This window comes from Protopterus annectens, chromosome 12.part0 (assembly GCF_019279795.1).
Source record: "Protopterus annectens isolate FY-2018-M chromosome 12.part0, PAN1.0, whole genome shotgun sequence".
NCBI lineage: Eukaryota > Metazoa > Chordata > Ceratodontiformes > Protopteridae > Protopterus > Protopterus annectens.
The window spans coordinates 90,029,392-90,051,681 of NC_056746.1; the positions used below are offsets into that span (position 1 = coordinate 90,029,392).

The window sequence follows — 22,290 nt, forward strand, 5'->3', positions numbered from 1 at the left end:
ACTGCTCTTCTTCTCTTGCTGATAAGACTTGAGGATGAATTCAGTTCCAGCAGTACTACTCTTCTTCGCTTGCTGATAAGACTTGAGGATGAATTCAGTTCCAGCAGTACTACTCTTCCTTGCTTGCTGATTTTATCAACCCTCCATTCGGACTCCAAATACTCCCTACAAAAAGGCTTTTTTCGTGATTTTTTTAAATTTTAATGATTTTTTTATCACAATAAAGTCACTCTTTTCATCATATTTTTGTCAGGAGATTACATTTGTTTATTTATTTCCAGTTTGATGACTGGGGAGGCCCACTGGGCTCAAAGAGCCCGTTTTCAGTGGAGACCCGGGGAGAAAACCTCCAATAATACATAGTACAAGCTCCATAATATGAAGTACAATACATACTGAAAACAGAAACAAACTAAGCAAATTTTACATGCAAAATAGCAAAAACTAAACAAAAGTTAAACAGCAGCTTGGAGAAGGATTTAAAGCATATTTACGTTTAGTGGTTGAGAACACTAGTACAAGGTTAAATTAATACAGAGGTTTAAATCATCTGAGAATGATATAGAACTAACATTAGCATGGATGAGTTCTTTATGCATGAATATTAGCATGAGTTAAATTAATACAGAGGTTTAAATTCTCTGAGAGTGGTATAAAGGTAGCATTAGCATGAAGGCAGTATATAGGGTTAATCAATAGTGTGTAAGGAAGAACAAACTTTGTGTGTTATAAAGTATTTTTGTATTAAGCAGTTTAGGTAGGCGGAGTGCAATTGCATTTCCATTTTTGGGAGAGGTAAGAATGCAGCTGGGTTTTGAAGTGTTCAGAGTTCTCAGAAATTCTTAGAGATGGAGGGAGAGAATTCCATTTTTTGGCGATAGAAAAGGATAGGAGAAGCTGACCAGCGGTACAGTTTGGTTTATAAACAGAGATTAGATTTTGGTGGGTAGATCTTAGAGTTCTGCTTGGGGTGTATAATGTTAAGATGTTTGTTAGTGCTGGACATATAGTTGGTTTGAAAATAAGCTTGTGAGTGGTGATGAATCGGAGGTAGTCAAGGTAGTTTGGGAGTTCTAGCCATTGCAGCTGGTGGAGAGGTTTACAGTGTTGAGTGGAGTATTTGAAAGTGGTGGCGAACTTTGAGATTTTATTGTAACAGGATTCTAGTTTGGAAGAGATGGAGGAAGATAGGTTGGTTATTAGGGTAGCACCATACATTAATGAAGGTAGTAAGAAGGTAGTGGCGAGGCTCTGTCTTGTTGAGGGGGAGAGGAAGTGGGAGTTTCTGTACAGCATGCCAAGATTCTGATGGGTTTTCTTTATATTTAGCTGAATATGGGTATCGAATTAGGTGTTTGTCAATAGTAACTCCAAGAAGTGTAGAAAAAGGAACAACTTCTGTTGTGGAGTTGGCAAGGCTTGTAATCTTGAAAGAAGTTCTGTCTAGGCAGATAGATTTTGAGGGAGAGAATAGAAGGATCTTTGATTTGTTGGCATTCAAAGAGAGGTGATTTTGGAGCATCCAGTTCTCAGTAGTTGAGAAGGCAGTTTGAGTTTTTGTTTGTAGCTCAAGGAGGTTTGATGCAGAGCAAACTAAAGTTGAGTCATCTGCATATTGTACCATTGTAGTGTTAGGAATGGCTGAATGGAAATCATTAATGAAGATATTGAAGAGCACAGGGCCAAGAATGGATCCCTGGGGTACCCAGGTTGGGATGGGAAGGAAGGCTGAGGTGCCAGTCTTCCATTTTACTGCCTGAGATCTGTCAGAGAGGTAGCTGCTGAACCAGATAATGGTGTTTTGTGAGAGGTTAAGGTTGGAAAGGTGGTGAAGAAGGTGGGTATGAGAGACTGTGTTGAAAGTCTTGGAGAGGTCAAGGAGGACTGTGGATACAAGTTCTCCAGAGTCACAGGCATGGTTTACGATGTCTAGAAAAGAGAGAAGAGCTGTTATTGTGCTATGGCCAGGACGGAACCCATGTTGTGCTGGAGTGAGGAGTTGGTTATGTATAATGAATGGCATGAACTGGAGGTGGATGCATTTCTCAAGAATTTTTGAAATGGGGAGAGAATTGCTATGGGTCGGAAGTTGGAGATGTAATTATTTTTGCCTCCTTTATGGAGGGGTAGGATAAAGGCTGCACGCCACAGTTTGGGGATATATGATTCTTGTATGGATCTGTTGATGAGTATGCTAATGGGGACGGCGATGCTGTCTGCTGCAATTCTTAAAAAGAATGAGGGGATATTGTCAGGGGCATTGGAGCAAGGCTTAAGCTTAGAGAGAAGTTTTTTATATATGAGGTGGGGATGGGTTTGAGGTGGAATATGGGAGGTGAGTTTGGGGTGAAAGGTTGAGCAGAGGGTTTGATTTTGGGGGAGGTGTTGTTGTTTGGGAATGTTTTAGTGAGTTCTGCTTCAGAGTTAGTAAAGAAGGAGTTGAACAGAGTAGCTATTTACTAGTGTCAGGGCAAGGGTTGTTTTTGGTGCCTGGGTTGAGAAGTGAGTTGATGGAGTTCAAGAATTGTTTGGGGTTAGAGGAGTGGTTAGACTGGAGTTTTATATAGTATGCTATTTTGTCTTGTATGATATGTTTTTTGGCTAAGTTGCGGAGTTGTTTATATTTAAGAAGGGTGTCAGGGTGCCTGAGGGAAACGTACTCACAAGTGAGGAGAGTGTGTTGAGTAGATGGAAAGAGTACTTTGAAGGGCTGATGAATGAAGAGAATGAGAGAGAAAGAAGGTTGGATGATGTGGGGATAGTGAATCAGGAAGTGAAACAGATTAGCAAGGAGGAAGTAAGGACAGCAATGAAGAGGATGAAGAATGGAAAGGCTGTTGGCCCAGATGACATACCAGTGGAAGCATGGAGGTGCTTAGGTGAAATGGCAGTGGAAATTTTAACCAGATTGTTTAATGAAATTTTGGAAAGTCAGAGGATGCCTGAGGAGTGGAGAAAAAGTGTTTTGGTACCGATTTTTAAGAATAAGGGTGATGTGCAGAGCTGTAGTAACTACAGAGGGATAAAATTGATCAGTCACAGCTTAAGGTTATGGGAAAGGGTAGTGGAAGCTAGGTTAAGAAGAGAGGTGATGATTAGTGATCAGCAGTATGGTTTCATACCAGGAAAGAGCACTTCAGATGCAATATTTGCTCCGAGACTGTTGTTGGAGAAATACAGAGAAGGTCAGAAGGAGTTGCATTGTGTCTTTGTGGACTTAGAGAAAGCATATGACAGGGTGCCTAGAGAGGAGTTGTGGTATTGTATGAGGAAGTCGGGAATGGCACAGAAGTATGTAAGAGTGGTACAGGATATGTACGAGGGTACTGTGACATTGGTGAAGACTGCGGTGGGAGTGACATATACGTTTAAGGTGGAGGTGGGATTATATCAAGGATCAGCTCTGAGCCTTTTCTTATTTGCAGTAGTGATGGAAAGGTTGACAGATGAGATCAGACAGGAGGCCCCGTGGACTATGATGTTTGCAGATGACATTGTGGTATGTAGTGAGAGTAGGGACCAGGTTGAGGAGACCCTGGAGACGTGGATATATGCTTTAGAGAGGAGAGGAATGAAGGTCAGTAGGGCTAAAACAGAATATATGTGTGTAAATGTGAGGGAGGGTAGAGGAATGGTGAGGATGCAGGGAGTAGAGTTGGTAAAGGTGGATGAGTTTAAGTACATGGGATCAACAGTTCATCATAGTTGTGAGTGTGGAAGAGAGGTGAAGAAGAGAGTACAGGCAGGGTGGAATGGGTGGAGAAGAGTGTCAGGAGTGATTTGTGACAGACGGGTACCAGTAAGAGTGAAAGGGAAGGTCTGCAAGAGGGTAGTGAGACCAGCTATGTTATATGGGTTGGAGACGGTGGCATTGATGAAAAGGCAGGAGTCAGAGCTGGATGTGGCAGAGTTAAAGATGTTAATATTTGCACTGGGTGTGACTAGGATGGACAGGATTAGGAATCAGTATATTAGAGGGTCAGCTCAGGTTGGACAGTTTGGAGACAAAGCAAGAGAGACGAGATTGCTTTGGTTTGGACATGTGCTGAGGAGGGATGCTGGGTATATTGGGAAAAGGATGCTAAGGATGGAGCTGCCAGGTAAGAGGAAAAGTGGAAGGCCTAAGATAAGGTTTATGGATGTGGTGAGAGAGAACATGCAGGTGGTTGGTGTGAAAGAACATGATGCAGAGGACAGGAAGAAATGGAAACAGAAGATCCACTGTGGCGACCCCAAATGGGAACAGCCGAAAGAAGATGATATCAGGGTGCCTATTACGATGGTAGAGTTTCCAGGTCTTGTCCCTTTGTTGCATGAGTGTTTTGGTATCTTTTCTAAGCCAAGGGGCGAAATTGTTTTTTATACGTTTTATTCTTGGAGGGGCTTGGGAGTTAAGAGTGTTTAAGAAGGTTGAGTTGAAGAATTCAACAGCACTGTCCAGAGGTAGATTTTTTAGAGTGTCCCAATTTATCAGTTTGAGAGAATTGGAAAAAGTTGTAGGGTTAAAGTTGTTGAGATTCTGAGTATGGATATATTGGTGTAGATGAGGAGAGGAGGGGGTTGCTCTATGGATGAAGGCTGGTAAGTGATCACTGATAGAGTCTGGTAAGGTGCCAGTGTGGGAGAATTTGTTTGGGTGGAAGACAAGGATCCAGTCCAGTATGGAGCCTGGGGGGTTATTTTTATTAGGTCTGGTTATAGCATTTGTGAGTTGAGTGAAATTACACAAATTGATTGAAATGGTGGGGTTATTGGCAGTAATTTTGTTCCAGTCAGTGTTCACATCTCCTAGGATGTATGTCTCAAGCTTGATATTATATGAGGCCCATAGAAGAATTTCCTCGTGTGCTAATGCTGTTTCCAGGGGGATATAGAGGGCTATAACACAAATGCTTTTCTGGGTATTTAGTTTGAGATTTCCTATGACTAGTTCAGCGTTGTTGAACTGTGGAATAGGATTTTGGTAGGGAGTGATTGAGAGTAGGCTAGAGTAGATTAAGGCTACTCCTCCACCCTTCTTTTTTAGGCAGTCTTGTCTAAGTACTTGTAACCCATGGGGTAGTATTTCAGAGTCTGAAATGTTGGGTTTTAGCCAAGGAGAAGGAAGAAGGCAAGACTGTGAAGAACAATCTCTGGTAAGGTAGGTAAGCTCAGAGGTAAGGAAAGTATGGAGACTGTAGCACTTGTTTACTGTAGTTGTATGCATCACATAACACAAGTCTCCAGCCAAATTCCTTGTAAGCATAACAGCATATTTAACAGCAAACAGTTTATGTAGTAAAAGCAGTCACAGCTTCAGTTAGTCCCTTAGACTATTGTGAGCATAGCAGCATATGTAACAGTAAACAGTTTCTGTAGTAAAAGCAATCACTACGTCAGTTAGATCCCTAGAATACATAAAGTTAGCTAATTACTTCAGTTGGAAAAAATAAACATGCCTGTTAAACCAGGTGCACCACAAACATTTGAGAAGAGCTTAAAGACTTGCATGCACTTACTTGCAGGTGTGCACACTGAAAAGGGTCTGGGGAAGCTTCCTCACCGCAAGCAGGCCAAAAGATAATTTTCAAAATGGTGCCGTTCAAGGAGACCCCCTAATATAGACTAATTTGCATGGGGGAGGAGGGAGATTCAAAATAGGGGAAGGTTTAACCAGAAAAAGCAGGTAGAGATCTGGCCCGCCCCTCACAGAAGACTGCAAAGAAAATAAATCAGCATAAGAAGTGCAAGCCTTGGGGCTGTAAGGTAAGTGTAAGCAAGAAAGTGGTAGAAGCAGGAAATTAGGAGTGTAAAAAGGGAGAGGTAGAAGCAGGACATTAGGAAAGTAACAAGGAAGAGGTAGAAGCAGGACATTAGGAGTGTAACAAGGAAGAGGTAGAAGCAGGACATTAGGAGTGTAACAAGGACGAGGTAGAAGCAGGACATTAGGAGTGTAACAAGGACGAGGTAGAGGCAGGACATTAGGAGTGTAACAAGGACGAGGTAGAAGCAGGACATTAGGAGTGTAACAAGGGAGAGGTAGAAGCAGGACATTAGGAGTGTAACAAGGGAGAGGTAGAAGCAGGACATTAGGAGTGTAACAAGGAGAGGTAGAAGCAGGACATTAGGAGTGTAACAAGGACGAGGTAGAAGCAGGACATTAGGAGTGTAACAAGGGAGAGGTAGAAGCAGGACATTAGGATTGTAAGCAGCTAGTTGCAGAATCACTACTTTATGACCTTGGTGTGCAACTAATACAAAGGAAGGTAATTCTGTCTGGGGGACAAAATACACCAAGTAAATGGTACTTGCCTTACTTTACAAGTATTCAGTGTGGAGGCAGATCTGTTTGGGACAAGATACAGCAAGTATATTGTTAAGCTATGCTACCCAGTGGCAATAGACAAAGCTATAGTTACCTGGGTGGGTGGGCTTGCAGGTGTGCATGCCGGCCAAAACAATGTTTAAAAAATAACTAGTAAAAGTAACAAATGTGCTGTAAAAGAAAATGTAAATAACCAGTCACAATGTTTAAGACATAACTGTTAAGGACCACATCTGCTAATAACTGTAGTTGTTGTTGGTCTTTTGGCTTTTCCTGGTTAGAGGTCGCCACAGCGGAACTCCGGTCCTCTAATGATTGGCAGTAGGTTTTCACGAACGCCGAGGTGCCAGCTCAACGTCCAGCCTTTAACGAAGGCACGCCCATTTACGCATGTCTTTTGAATGCCCATCCAACCATGGGGGGGGGGGGCATGCAGACTCCACACAGAAGGCACTCCCCACACTCCAGCCAAGAATCGAACGGGAGAACCTGTAGCTGTGAGGCAACAATGCTATCGCTGCACCATTGCGGATTACCACATCTGCTAATAACAAGAACTGTAAATATCCAGTCACCTATGCAGACTTGTCTGGTAGGTATCCTTATTAAAAAGTGTTATTCTTGGCTTGCAATAACTGTAGGGAGAAACCGGACCATAGCAGTGGTTTTATCTGGCAATGTTGCAGTTGCTGGGGGGGGGGGGGGACTTGAGCTGCGATGATGCAGGTAGATCAAGTGTGTTGCAGGTGTGCACACCAAAAAGGGTTTGGAGAAGCTTCCTCACCACAAGCAGGCCAAAAGATAACTTTCAAAATATTGGCCAGAAATTTCAGTAGAGGTTAAACTGTCAACTCTGCCCATATGTACCACTGAAGCAACTTCGAATTTACAATGGTATGACTTAAAATTCTAGACAGAAGGTGTAATATAGCAGCTTCAGATCATTTCACTTCAGTGACCGTCTCACATGCACTGGTTACTTTTTCAAATACCCTGAGGTCATTAAGTTCAAGTTTTTCTCAATGTGGCATTCCTAATACATTCAATGCAGACAGTGGCTTGCAGTTTCTAAGAAAATAATTTTGAGTTTTTACACAATAGTGGGAGTTTCAGCACATTGCATTTTCATAAAGGTATCCTCAGTCAAATGATCTAGTTAAGAGAATTTTCCAGCAACGGAGACCATGACAAAAATGTGTTGCTAGCTCAACGTAGGACTACTGCCTTACACTTCTTGAGTACCAAAGCATGTTGTTTCTACCCATAAAATGTTCGGTCTAACAACTGTAGAAGGAGAGTGATAACAAAGCTGTCAGCATCCTCTGCTCAACTACCCAAAAACACCTTCCTACTGAAATGTCGACACTTGAAATGCTGAGTGCAGACAAGCCAAGACTGAAAACACAGGAGAAGAGTGAGTCTCAAAAATCGGTCTCCTTAAAACTTCTTTTTGCGGAGGGGGGTGGGGGAGTCTCCTCAGCACCCCCTGAAAACTTATATATATCAACTTTGAGATCATCATACCTCAGAGAAAGGTGAATATTCTGAGAAATGGAATCTTAGACTTAGTATAAGTACAATCTTTTGGCCATTTAGTCTGCATGTTTCAGGAACTGTAGATGCATTGATGAAACTCTGTATGTTTTTTTATATGTAACATCCCGTGATACCAATTATTAAGGGACTACCAAAACTACATAAATCGAAGATAGCACCCCCTATGAGACCCATTGTCTCAGGGGGTGGCTGGGTGACTGAGCCACTTTCCGTTTATGTGGAGGAGAAGTTGAAAGAAGTTATCCCCACTATTAACACCATATTAAAGGATACAATGCATTTTTTTTTAATTACTTAAATGAGTATATTGACAACAGTGATGTTTCTACCTGTTTGATGGTGACCATGGCTGTTAGGAATTTGTTCACCTGTATACCGAGTGATTATGGTATAGAGGCTGTAATAAGTGGTATTTTATTCTGGAGCTAATATTGACATGATATGTACACTTCTGGACCTAATTTTGAACAATAATGTATTTTTATTTGATAAACAACTTTATTTGCAAAAATGGGGTCACCATGGGCACCCCATGTGCAAATTCTTACGCTAATCTCATAATGCATTTTTGGGAGTCTAGATACTGATTGAATAACCAATATAGTGAAAGAGTAAAACTGTATAGGCATTTTGTGGGTGATGTCTTTATGTTGTGGGATGGGGATGAATATTCCCTGTCTGAATTTGTTAATCTATTGGACTCCACTACAGATTTTCTTAGATTTACTACCACTAGTTCCTATTCTCAGATTGATTTTTTGGATGTATCTCTCCTTAAAAATGAGGCTGGGAACATAGCCACTACTTTATATAGGAAACCCTGTTGACGTAATGGGCTACAAAGTTATTACAGTATGCACCCCGACACATTTTTCCCAACATTGTAAAAAGTCAATTTTTGAGAGTGAAAATGGTTTGTAAAGGGGGTGACACACTTGATATAGAAATGGATAGAATGAGACAAATGTTTTAAACCGGGGCTATAAGAAACATACGTTTCAGGAGATAGAGCAAGGTTTGACCCGTTATCAATGCAATATGATTCTGTGGGTGCAGTGAGTACTAGACGATGCACCATAAATCAGCCAAGTAATAATCATCCATTTTTGTTTGTTACCAATTATACTAGCAGTAAAAATGTAGTACGATAAGTCATTTGTAAATATTGGTCTCTATTTACTACTGATAATCCCACAGCAAGAATTGTAGGGGAGACTCCACGTTTTATATTTAGAAACAATGCAAATTTGAAAAAGCTTTTATGTAATGATACCAAGAAAATACAGTCCATAGGGATGAGGTTAGGTACATATCCATGTAGAAATTGCAGTTTCTGCAAAGTGTTGAGCAGAAGCCAGGTGTTTAATTGCCCCAACACATCTTTTGGTTTTGATCCTAGGTTCTATGCAGACTGCAATACCAACAACTTAATTTATCTAGCTACATGTGACTCTTGTACCTGTTATTATGTAGGTAAGACCACCCAGAAATTGAGAGAACATATTAGCAAACATCTTTATGAGGTATGCAAAAAGAATGAGAAAAATGCCTTAGCTAAACACATTGCTGCATGTCCAGAACATAATTTCTTTTTCAGGGTGTTACAGCCTGCTCATATCAGTATAAGGGGGGGGGGGATACTAATAACTACTTAGAATAAGTTGAATTAAAGTGGATTTAAGATTAAAGACACATAGATATCCAGAAATAAATAGTAGCATTAGTATTAAACCTGTTTTGAAAGTATGTAGATTAAAGAAGCCTTAGGTATATTTTGATGTACCTTTAATACAATTAGACACTTGACTCAATTAAGTTGTATAGTTCCACTGATTGGCTATTGAATTGTATTTAAATGCTGGTGTGATTTAATTTTTTAGAAGACCCGAAGAAGCATATCATATATGTGAAAGCACTTGTCTCTAATTCTTTTGTTTTATGGTGTATGTTTTTATTAAAGTGTATTTTATTGCAGTGGTTGTCCTGCTGGTATTTTATTTTAATAGATGCAAGTGGGTGAGCTGCTGATGCTCTAAATTACTAAGAAGTATGCAGAATCATAAGTTCATAGGTTTATTTATTTTAGGTTAGTGACCACCAGTATCTTTATAAGCCTAGCCATGAAACCCAGCTCAATTTTTCCCCAAATACCTTGCATGCCTATATAGTGGGGTATGTTAGAAAGGAGATAGCTAAGGGTTATTTAGGGGAGTATGTTAGTTGGGGATTAATTTACTTACTGTTGACCTCTGTCCATCAGAAGCATGGGGACCAGACCGTGGGTTAATTTGAGATTTCCCAACCAATGATTAACGTTTTGTCTGAGCAGGGTCAGAGGTGAACTCTGCTTCATGTGGCTCGGGAGCTTATTCCATAGTGTGGGGATCCTTCGAAAAACATTTCAGTTACCTCTTGAAGAAGTCCCTTGACGAAAGCGGTAATAAATTACTTCTACGCTATTTGATTTGTGGATTATTCCTACACGCTGTTTCCTAGCCTTTGCTTCTTTGTTTTGTTTTTCTTGTGGCATTTCGTTTTGGATTAAATAGAGATGTAGAGCCTTAAGGTGATCTGTGTAGGACAAGGTATTCATACTCTGGATTTTCCTAGTGAGCAACCTTTGAGGGTGTTCCAACTGTTGCAAATTCCTGGTGAGGTACATGCCAAAGGAGACATTGTACTCAATGGTGGGTCTGATAAGGACTGAGCAGAGTGGTACTATAACTTCATTGGACCTGGATGCCATACCCTTGCACATGAGTTGGGTGACATGGAATGATTTTCTTACTATCTTGGCTTCATGTTGATCAAAGGCCAGATTACTGTCTATGTTCTCAAATCCCTAACTACTAGGTCAACTCTTAAGGGTGTTTTATCGCTAGAGTAATTAGCTTGGGTGGCCAATTTCCCAATGGGCACTAAAATGCATTTCTTCACACTGAATTTTAATCCCTTTTTTGCACTGGTCATTTCTTTGTGTTAGACCTTCTTTTAGAATGCCAGTGCCATGGGGGAATCTATGATAGCCCCAAATTTACACTCATCTGTGAACTTGGTGAGCCAGACGCCTTTGACATCAACCTTGACTTCCAAGAAGTAGATGACAAACAGGTGCAGGCTCAACATGGAGTCCTGGGGTCTTTCACTGGTGGAGTATTGTATCAAATGCCTTGGCCAGATCAAGGTAGGCAGTATGCATTGTAGACTCTTCATCCATAGCCTAGGTGATCCTCTCAAAGAAGTCTTCCAGGTTGAGTAAGTCTTAACAAAGCCAAACTGGTATAGGTCCAGTGTCTGTTGGTTACCAATGTAATTGTTGATCATTTATATGATAATTCATTCCATAGCTTTGCATATTAGACTTGTCAGACTGATGACGCTGCAGTTCCTTGGGTCAGTTGATGGTCTTCCCTTACGAAAAGGCATAACTGCTGCCGCCCTACATTCACCTGGCACATAACCTCTTTTGAGGTTGTAGTTGAAGAGTGCCTCAAGTGGTCCTCATAGGTCATGTTTAGGCTATCTAGGAGGTAACCAGAGATATTGCTGGGGCCAAGGAAGTCATTCTTTGGTCTTAGTGAGCTCTGCCAGGACCTTCTCCCTGCTGATAGTTGGGGAGATGTGTTAGAAGGGATTTCACAGGGGTTAGTTGGGGTGTGAGATTAAAGCTAAATTTATCAGCTAGTATGTTTGCTGTATTACCTTACTCAGTGAAGGTTGTACCATTTATGACCAGTTCTGCACAAGGTTGTGCAATTTATGACCAGTATTACCTTTTCAGATTTCTGACATAGCTGAAGAAAGACTTGTGATGGTCCTTAGTCTGGGAGGCTATCCTGATCTCATAATTGGGCTTGTTGGACTTTATTAGGCTTTTTAGTTTCTTGTTTAGTTGAATCAGAGAGCTCTTGTCTCTGTCAGAATTGCTCTTTCTAATTTTGGCCATATTTTTTTCTTTTGTTGTATACGCTGTTAAGCTAAGGATTCCATCAGTGGGGGTTCTTTTTGGTATTAGATCTGAACATACTTCTGGTAAGTATGGAAGCCTCAATCTAGCCATTTACATTTTTATACAAAGTTTCTTTAAATAATTCTGCATAGGTAGATGTGTTTCCGTGGACAGGTATGTCTTGCAGGACTGTTTTTGTTTTATTCCCACTGCTTCCTGGGAGATGATTTGGATCTCTGTTATGGTTGATTAGACAAAGTGCGTATATAAATGAATTACTAGGTTTTACAGGGTTGTACTATTATCATTGAGTAGATTTTACAGGGTTGTACCATTATCACTGAGTAGGTTTTACAGGGGTGTACCATTATCACTGAGTAGGTTTTACAGGGTTGTACCATTATCACTGAGAAGGTTTTATAGGGTTGTACTATTATCATTGAGTAGATTTTACAGGGTTGTACCATTATCACTGAGTAGGTTTTACAGGGGTGTACCATTATCACTGAGTAGGTTTTACAAGGTTGTATCATTATCACTGAGAAGGTTTTACAGGGTTGTACCATTATCACTGAGTAGGTTTTACAGGGTTGTACCATTATCACTGAGTAGGTTTTACAGGGTTGTACCCTTATCACTGAGTAGGTTTTACAGGGTTGTACCATTATCACTGAGTAGGTTTTACAGGGTTGTACCATTATCACTAAGTAGGTTTTACAGGGTTGTACCATTATCACTGAGTAGGTTTTACAGAGTTGTACCATTATCACTGAGTAGGTTTTACAGGGTTGTATCATTATCACTGATCTTTCCAGATACAGTCAAATGATGTGTAAATGATGGCTTTACAAAGTAAGGGAAATCCAGATGTTGAGTGCTGTACTCCACATTGGAGCATATGTTTTCTTACAGAAAGCGTAATACTTGATGCCTTGAAAGTCATCAACCCATTCTCATTTTGACTTCCAGTTTCATTAAGGCATCCCTATCTTGATTTTGTAGAAATGTATTTATAAAATATGTGATATTATACTTTCACATATATGTTTTTGTGAATGGATGTTTTCCCCTATTTAGCTATAGCCTTTAACATTTAACCATTTCATAGTATTTATGGTACTTCATTTTCAATAGTGTACTGAAATTTGTAATGACATCTATTGAGATTTTGTGCATTACCCTGGTGTTATTTACTGTATATTTGTCATCCAGTTCAGTTTTGCCAGTAATGCAAATTAGCAGCTGTTTGCCTGTGATTTTTTAGTAGTTTGTTTTAATTTTTTTTTATTTTCAGTTTTATAAAATTAATCTCTCTGTGCCTGGTTTATAGAGGTACAATTGCTGTGTGATTTGTCTGCATTTATTCTGTGTGTGTACACTGTGAAATGTTTTATTTCCTTTTGTTACTGTGAACAGAATAAATAGAATAAATTGCAATGATCGCTGCTCTGCATAGAGTGTGGTTGACCACACACACACACACACACACACACACACACACACACACACACACACACACACACAGTGCTGATAAATGTACAATCTTTCAGATAACCTTTTTATAACACCCTCTTAAACATGTGCATTGGTAAGATATATAAATGAATAATATATTTACCCACACTTCTTTATTATCTATATATGTATATATATGATCGCTTCTGTTTTTGCCGTGGACATATGCCACTGGTGTTGAGCTCCTGTCATGTACCGTGGCAACTCAGCCACTGAACAACATACCCTCACTAATTATTGTACATCTCCACATAGCGAGATTGCCACCCACAGAATGTGTCTTGTGGTCCACAGTTGCAGTTTATGTGAAGAGCAGTTACCTACAGTGGATGTTGGTGTCTTATATGAAGATATATTAAGGCAAATTGCTGGATTTTATTCATTTAAGAAGAAGGCAGTATATATTTAATGAGTTCTATTTCTGTTAGTGTCCTAGTTATATTTATTTCTTATATCATGAGAGGAGTCTTCAAGAACAGCAATTAACCCAACATATTTGTAACTTTCTGGCTGGGTTTTTATTCATTTAAGAAGGCAGTATATGTCAGTGTCCGAGTTACATTGATTTCTTATAGCATGAGACGGGTCTTCAAGAACAGCTATTAACCTCACATATTGGTAACTTTCTTAAGACTGTTTCTGGGGGTCAGAGAAATGTCACTGCTTGCTCAAACTTTGGTTAGCCAAATTGTTGGTAACAAAAATATCTGCGGTAGCGTGCTCATTATGGTTTCTACCCTTTTTCAAGTTTAATGCTTTTTTTTTTTTGCATGGATCATAGCATGCATTTTGACTATCAACTGCATTGCATCTCCTCACTCTTTGTAAGCGTGTTTTGTGATGTTTTACTCTACAGGCCTTCCGATCTCGTGATGAGGCACAGACACAGTATTCTCAGTGTCTTCTAGAAAAAGACAAATACAGGAAGCAGATCCGTGAACTAGAAGAGAAAAATGATGAACTGAATATAGAGCTGGTGAGAAAGGAAGCTAAGATTGTCAACTTGGAGTCCAAAATACGTCGCCTTTCCAAGGACAGTAACTGTCTTGACCAGGTAATTCCTGATTCACTGTCATTCCCGAATCCTTCTGAAGGAGTAATGCAAGACAAGTGTAAGAACTGTTGCAATATAAATGACATTAAGTGAATAAAAAAATAAACAAGTTTTATGGAACTCTGACTCACACAAACATAGTTAAGAAAATCTGTAATAGAAAACAAAATAAATTTATGCAATTTAAATGAAATATACAGGCTAAAATATGCTGGTCTCCTTATCCACGGTAGAGGCCAGAGCTCCCTTTAACTATCCATCATTTGTCTTCTTCCCACTGCAGTAAAGATTCTTTTTTATTTTATTTATTTTATTTTTTTATCAAAATTAAGTACATCTAGTTTTCATCTAGTTTGAGGTCTTTATGTGATTTCACATGAAACAATACCAGAAAATGATGGAACCTTGCCTGTCACTGCTTATGTTTTTACCTGTTTCCTATCAGCTGTGTTCGTTGTAGACTTCAGAATGAGTTAAGGTATTGCACAGCACACATCCACTTTTGTGACTAAGTAAATATTAAATAAACAATAAGATTTATGAAGCTACTACTTTAAAATTTCTCATTCCCTTCCCAGTGTTACACAGCTGTGGGCTGCCCTAATATGAAATATCATCATCTTCCTCTGTGATTTATTATCTCCCCATTTGGGGAACCATATTTAACAATCATACTTCTTTGCATGTCTACCTTCTTTAGTGGACTTAGTTTTGCCCCCTCCTCAAATCTCGAAACATGACCATTGTCTTATGTAGCTGTCTTCCTTCGGATGGAGTACTTATTATATATGTAGCTGCCTTCCTTCGGATGGAGTACTTATTATATATGTAGCTGCCTTCCTTCGGATGGAGTACTTATTATATATGTAGCTGCCTTCCTTCGGATGGAGTGCTTATTATATATTGTATTTACTGAAACAGTTTAACGCTTCTTCGTCTGTTTCAGTCTTTTTCTCCACTATGGGGATCAGAGATTTTTGTCCTGATGAAAAGTTTTACTTGTCTTCCACTAAGTTGTTAATTTCAATTTCATAATGATAGTGTTCAGCTGCATGCTGTGTTCCACGTAGGTATAGGGTAATAAGGCCCCAGCCGAATTACACAGAGGGCTAAAGCTCTAAATAGGAACCAGATGACACAAGATTAAATAGCAGTCTAACAGCTGGAGAAGACAGGATGGTGACCAGTCCTGGCACACACAGCCTAGGGGTAAGCAAGCTACTTAACCCCATCACATGACTGGCTTCTAGTAGAGATTAGTAAGATTGCACTGGGGGGACTTACAGCTGGTTACATGCAAGGATTGTCAAGAAATGCGTTTTGTGGTAGATTGACCGATGCATGTTTAGAAGCCTCCATTCAACCTGGTGTTACAGTTCCCTCTTCAGTGGAGTGTGTGGTGAGCAGCTATGGATGTAACGTGATAAGATGTAAAGTAGAAAACACTGATCAGTGCTGGAGTGAGGGCCCTGCAAAGAACATTCAGTGAAATACTTTACTGTATGTGCAAACAGTGATATTATTTATAATGACATGTATAGATTTACGGGTCAGTGGGGTGGTGCCAGGTTTGGTGCACTTGTAGACTACATGGGCTTGACTGGTTGCCTTGGTGGGAGTCAAACCCTGTACATTTTGCGGTGAGCATCTTAAACATTATGCTATTATCCCTTCCATTGGGTTTATGTTTACTTTTTGTAACTTTAAAATTAAATGTATATTGATTGTGAACACTCATTTACATTTTATATTTTTATATTTTGATTCTTATAAAATATTAACTTAAGTAGGAAAGCTTTATTGAAGTAACATGTTAAAAAAGGTGTCTTTAAAGCAAGTATTTTAACATTGTTATACACTGTATTTATTTGGTGTGCAGATTAAAGGAAAAAAGGTGTTGGGCCACTTTAAATGCTGTTAGAAGGGGTGGGTGTGTACCATTCCATTGATGAGTCTTATTTATTTAAATTCACTTGTTTGATTTTATCCTTTTGTATCTGATGAAATATGCAGAGGTAGACGAAAGTGCTTATGTTACGATTTTTTTAACGTTTGCATTTAATACAAATTTGGATTCAAGACGAGCTGTTGCCGTAGACCTGCTTTACCTTGCTTTTGGCTGGGCTGGTTTGTTGCACAATCAGTAATAGTTGTTGTAATGCAGGCAGCATTGTAGTAGAATTATTGAAAACAATTTCTTGATGTTCCAGTAGAGAGAGGATACTGTTTGGTAATTTTTGAATTAAGAGATGGGAGAGAAGCTAAGAAGAGGTAGAACATGACACTTATAAAAAGAGAAGATATGACTGTTGTACTTCAAGGAAAGAAGATGAGAGGCTAGTTTCTTGTCTTAAACATTTCTTAGGTGGCTGTTGCATTCAATTTATTTAGAGGTTAACTGTGACTTCCTATTACATATTTACAAAGATTGACCAATCATCTGAGCAATTCTTGACTTGTTAAATGCATAAATGAGTTGCTAATTTATGGTAGGAACTAATACCTGTGAACAAGAAGTGAAGGAAGAGAGTTTTTGTCCAGGAAACGGGCATATTTGTAGGTTTGCTTTAGGTGCTTCAGCATCTTCTTTCTAAAATATGAGTACTCCACTATGTTCTAGAGATGGCTGTATAAGTGTATAAGTGGCATTAATTAGAAAGGGTTGTTTTAACTGATGACCGTTTCCCCGGTTCAGACTCTGAGGGGAGGCCTATGTATGATCAAAGTATTATTTTCCTGGTCCTGAGACAGATGTGAGAGGTTTTAGCTAAAATTTTGCATATTTTGCATCCACGAGATGGACAGAAACTGTTAAGTAAAATTTTAAAGGTACATGAGGATAAAAGAATAAAGCAAACTGTCGTTGGATGCCAGTTGGCCTTTTATATAGTTAGGTAATGGTGCTTCAATGGAGGGGAAAGGTTGATAAATCTGCATATAGTGTTAACTGTTGTCTGAGTTTTGTTTAAGTTGTAAAAAGGAGTAAAAAGGGATATTATTCAGAGAGCCAGAACCTTACTAGGTATGAAGACAGTCTTAGCCATGGCCTGCCTAGTTTGTTTTGTTTGATGACTGGAGACTGAGTATGAGCTTAAGATGAGTAGTTTCTTTGAGATGGTAAGGTCAATGAGTAAGGTCTAAAATTAGGCCACAAAGTTTGTATCAGCCCACTGAGGTAATGTAATATTATGCTGCTTTTTAACTAGTAGCAGTAATATAGCCTCACCTGGTTTATGTTTTGGATGGCTGTTAGGATGGATGTGATAAATGGTATTTATGTAGAGGGAATTGTTTGAAGTTTGAGCCAGGTGTTACTAACTTTTAATCTAGTTTGAAAGTTGCTGGTTAGCCATTTCTCAGTAATGACAATCTTGTTTCTAAAACTTTGAGGATGAATGTAACAGATCTTGTGATGTTTTACGTACTAGACTTTGCATTCTTAGCTGTTAGTGTTTCATTTGGCTTAGAGTATAATTATGATTATTGAGGGACTTAATAGGTTTTGCAGAGGTGGTATAATTGTGGGAAAATGTGTGGGAATGTTAACAGACAGTAACATTGCTGCGGGGGTTATATATTATTCCCATGGGATATATTCATGGTTGAAGTTGTTAGGATGGAAGAGTTATAGTGTGCAGAGGAAGCAGTTATATATGGGGTTGTTGAGTTCAATGAGTGGGAAATATTTTGTGGTAAATGAGTGGATGACTGATGGCTAGGCTTCACGTTAGTGGAACATTTTGAGGAAGATGAGTGGATAACAGATGGCTAGCGTTCACATTAGAGGGATATTGTGTGGAAGATATGTGGATGACAAAGGACCAGGGTTCAAGTTACTGTCACATCTGATGGCAGCCTTTAGTTTGGGGAATTTGGCCATTTTGTATGAAAGGGAAAATTCTTTGCATTGTATTGCTGTGTTGTAAAGGGTATGCGGCATCTGAGGGCTGCATTTTAAAAGTCACATATTTTGGAAGTAAGATCACATATTGCTGTTATCAAAGTAGAGGAAGTGCCTGTTAAAGGTGGCATTATTAGTTAAGGGCATCATCTGGTATTAAATTGAGGAGTGTAGGTACAAAGAATCAGTGTGTGGTGTTGAGGAGAGATAAAATGTTAATCTAGTGAGGAAGTGTGTTGAGGATGATTAGAATTAATTAACATTATTTGTTGTGCAATGCTGATGGAAATAGTGATGTTACAGGGAATGGTCAAGGGATATCCTATGTGGAGAAATGGTTGAATGGGAGGGGACTTTGAACAGAAGGAATTCTGGTTGGCTGGTCAGAAGGTTGGGGATATTATTATATATAAAATAAATTATGTTTCAGTGGACGGCACATACGTAGGGTAGGACAGAGTAGTGCATGCTTATTATTGGGAAGCAGTCAGCTTTAAAAATAAAAAAAAACAGGAAGGTAAGTGACTTAATTTGTCAGCCTGAGCAGAACAAATCAGAGACAACCAGAGATGTTAAGCTGCATAAAAGAAATACTGAAGGAAATATCTAAAAGCACAGATTTGTGTACTCAAAACTATTTAGTTAAGGAAAACCAAGTGCTTTTTGCTGATTAAAACTGGTATTACATTTTCCTAACTCATTAGTTATATCTGCATAGAGTAATTGCAGTCAAACTGACCATGTATTTTTTCTGTATTTTGAAGACTCTTCCTCGTGACCTTCCAGTAACTATTATTTCTCAGACTCTGGAACGACAGAAGCATAATCGACCAGAAGCTGAGGATTCTTCATATTCTGAGGAGTCTCCAGAGGATAACGACTTCTTCAATTATCATGATCCTCAGAAACTAAAAAGAAGAAGACCTAATCTAAAAGGGATCGGGGTATATTCCATTTCAGGAATTGTAGATTATTGTTATGTCTTGCTTCTTTAAAATCTCTTCTGTTACCTCTGGCTAACCCCTCATTTAATTTTTCTCTGTCTCTCTTTGTTTTGATGTCTGTTTCAGTAATTATTTCACTTTTGCTTTCCAAAGGTAATAGGCATCTGACTGTTGTTATCATGAGCACTTATAATTTTACTAAGAATGTAAGCTTACGGGTTACAGTCCCAGAATTTGTTAGCAGGCCAGTCTGTGCAACTCACTTGGTGCTACTTTTATTGCTTTGTTAACCTTTTCATACACGACTGCTTTCTGTTATACTATGATCTGTTTGCATGGGTTTGGTGCTGTTTAAAGGGTTGTTTATATGGCACCACTAAGGTGCAGCTGAAGAATCTGTACCTAATGTCATCCACTAATTTTATGTCCTTTCAGTCTCTCTCCCATTTCTTTTTTTATTTTAATATATCCTCTCATCTCATATTTTCACAAATATATTACTACCCAATGTTCTTCATATTGATCACTGCTGCAGTAGCCTTATCTATATAGGTTATATCCTGCCAAATATATAAAAGCCAGCCAGTTTCAAAGCTCTAGGACACCTTCCATGCACCCGAACTGTAAAGCAGCTTGAGAGGAGCTGACTAAAAGACAAGTCTGGGCATGAAGCCATTCAGAGATTTACTTCCCCCAAAGAATACGCTCCTCTGAGGCCTATGAGGATCAACACTTGGTCTGTGCTTTCCTTTGCTGGACATACAAGTTCCTTTTAGGAGAAATAAACTTCCATTGTGTTATATTTACTGATGTTTTGTTACTTTCCTCTTAGGAAAGTTACTTTAAAGCTAGGAATGTTGTTTTCTTAATGGCCTGCCTCGAGCCTGTAACCTTTTTTTCTTGTAATTTTAAAGTTTTATAAACTAACTGATAACATATTTTCTGTGGAGAAATTGTGTTTAATTTTCTACTGTGTGGCTGTCATAGTGTTTGAAAGTGTTTTCAATGTGTTTTTGTCTGTCAAAAAGTAACTTTTGTGAACTGGTAACTGGGCATTTGCTGCTGCTTGTCCTCAGGAAAGAGGCACCATTTTTGGCCTGATCATAGAACAGATTGACAGTCCCATGGGTCAGTCTTTCTTCCAACCACAAAAAGAAGTAGTTCAGTAAACAGCCTTTGTCACCACAGCAGGCTAGCGGTTTGCCTTAGCTGTAAGTGGGTGACTCTGCTGTGGCCATTTGTTGTACCTCAGGCCACTCATTTTTTACCCCTGTCCCTCTAGTGTAGCACCTACAACCACTATGGACGAGGAGTTAGCCATGTCCAGTGTGGCTGTTGGAGTCCCCCTCAGTGGGCAAGGAAGGGTAACTCGTGTTGGTTTTGGCACAGAGAGCAGGAAAGGTTTTCCTGTTGTGTCAGAATACTTTGCCCATCCCTGGGGAAGCAGTGGCTGCCATTAGTAACATGGATGGTCTCATTTTTTCCTGTCAAAACAAACAGAAAACTAAACATGTATCTACTCCTCCTCACATTTCTTTGGATATGAGTGGTTTTCTGTGAGTACCTCAGGGTTTAATTCAGGCTACTGATCCTTTTTGTAGATAGTTTTTGTTAAAAGATAGAGGGATTCCTCTTTTCCTGAAGAGATTCAAGATTCTGAATCTAAACAGGAAGATGCAAGGATGAATTCAGGGTTTTGTCCTCAGATTTCAGATTCAGACTCGGGGGAGAGTTGTCTTTCTGATTCTCCCTGTTGGGGTTTCTCTTTCTCTGAGACTATTGCTAGAATGTCCCTGTCTTTTCAATAGGAGAACACCGAGGTTTTTTAGTCCCTCAGAAACTATTTATTTTATTTATTTATTTAACATTTGTTTATTGGGAAAGTCCGACTTGGAACAAAGCCAGTTTTCAGCAGAGACCCGGGGAGAAACGCTGCAGATGCATGTCTTTGAAACTAAATGAAAATAGAAGGAGTTCTTACAAAAATATTTCCTAGGACCTATATTCATTCATCCTGTCCACTCTGCTTTAGAGGGTGTGTCTTACTGCCTGCAGATTTCCTGATATAGTCACCAGTTGTCTCTAAAAAGGCAGATAGGATATATAAAGTCTTTTAAATGCTTAACACTAATCTCAAACCTGAACCAGCAGCTGTAGCTTTAGTTGATCCCACGGCTGCAAAGCTCTTAATTAATTCCAAACCTACTCTTTCTAATAAAGATGAGGAAATTATTGATAAGTATGGAAAAAAGTGTACACTTCTGCAACTTTGATTTGTAGAATTTTAATCTATCAGGTTAATCTTTTAAAGCTTGTTCTGACATGTGAAAACATGAGGAATGTTTTATCTGCAGTTTTTTCTTGTGAAGAAAAAAGTGCTTTAAATAACGTTTATTCTGTTGCACAGGTCACTGCTCACTGTTGCAGTGTGTGTGTGTCTCTGCTGATACGTCTTCCAGAGCTATGATTTTTAAAAATGAGATTTTGAATACACCTTTACTGTTTGGCGCCACTGGTGCAAATGTGAACAAAAAATGTGATGAAGGGGGCAAGCTAAATCTGTAAGATTTGTCAGCCATCCTACTTCAAATTTTCCAAGGGATTTTCTTTGTTCTCATCCACTTTTAGCAAAAAACAGAACAAACACAGTCTCAACACAATTTAGGGAAAGAGACGTATATGAAGAAGTGGGAAGTGGTTTCCCAAAACAAGTCTCAATCCTGCCAAAACAAAGGGCAGTCCAACAATTCTAAATGACTGCTCAAGAGACCTTCTGACCCCCTCCGACCGTGGCCCCTATTTTCTTCCAGAGAGTCTGAATCTTCATTTTCCTCTTTGGCAACAGATTGTTTCAGACAAATTGGTTCTGAATTTCATTCATCAAGGTTACAGATGACATTGGGAGGAAATTCTTCCTTTCCAAGGGGTCATTCCTCATTCTGTAGATCAGAGTCCTTTGTTTCCTGCTCTTCCTCATCACATGTAGTCCCAATGAATGATAGAACCAGTTCTCCTTTCTCAGGTAGAAAAGAGGTTTTCTTCAAGGATGTTCCTAGTGCCAAACAA

General features: G+C 39.2%; 1 protein-coding gene across 2 annotated transcripts in view; it reads left to right on the plus strand.

Moving 5' to 3' along the window:
* CARD11 (caspase recruitment domain family member 11) overlaps positions 1-22,290 on the plus strand; it is a 2,459,919-nt gene that overhangs the window by 1,619,221 nt on the left and 818,408 nt on the right. Inside the window, exons 8-9 of one of the 2 annotated variants that reach the window (XM_044089102.1) lie at positions 14,182-14,379; positions 19,045-19,224. In XM_044089102.1, coding sequence (XP_043945037.1) covers positions 14,182-14,379; positions 19,045-19,224 — 378 coding nt within the window. The remainder of the gene's footprint in view (positions 1-14,181; positions 14,380-19,044; positions 19,225-22,290) is intronic. The other variant, XM_044089103.1, reaches the window with a different exon arrangement.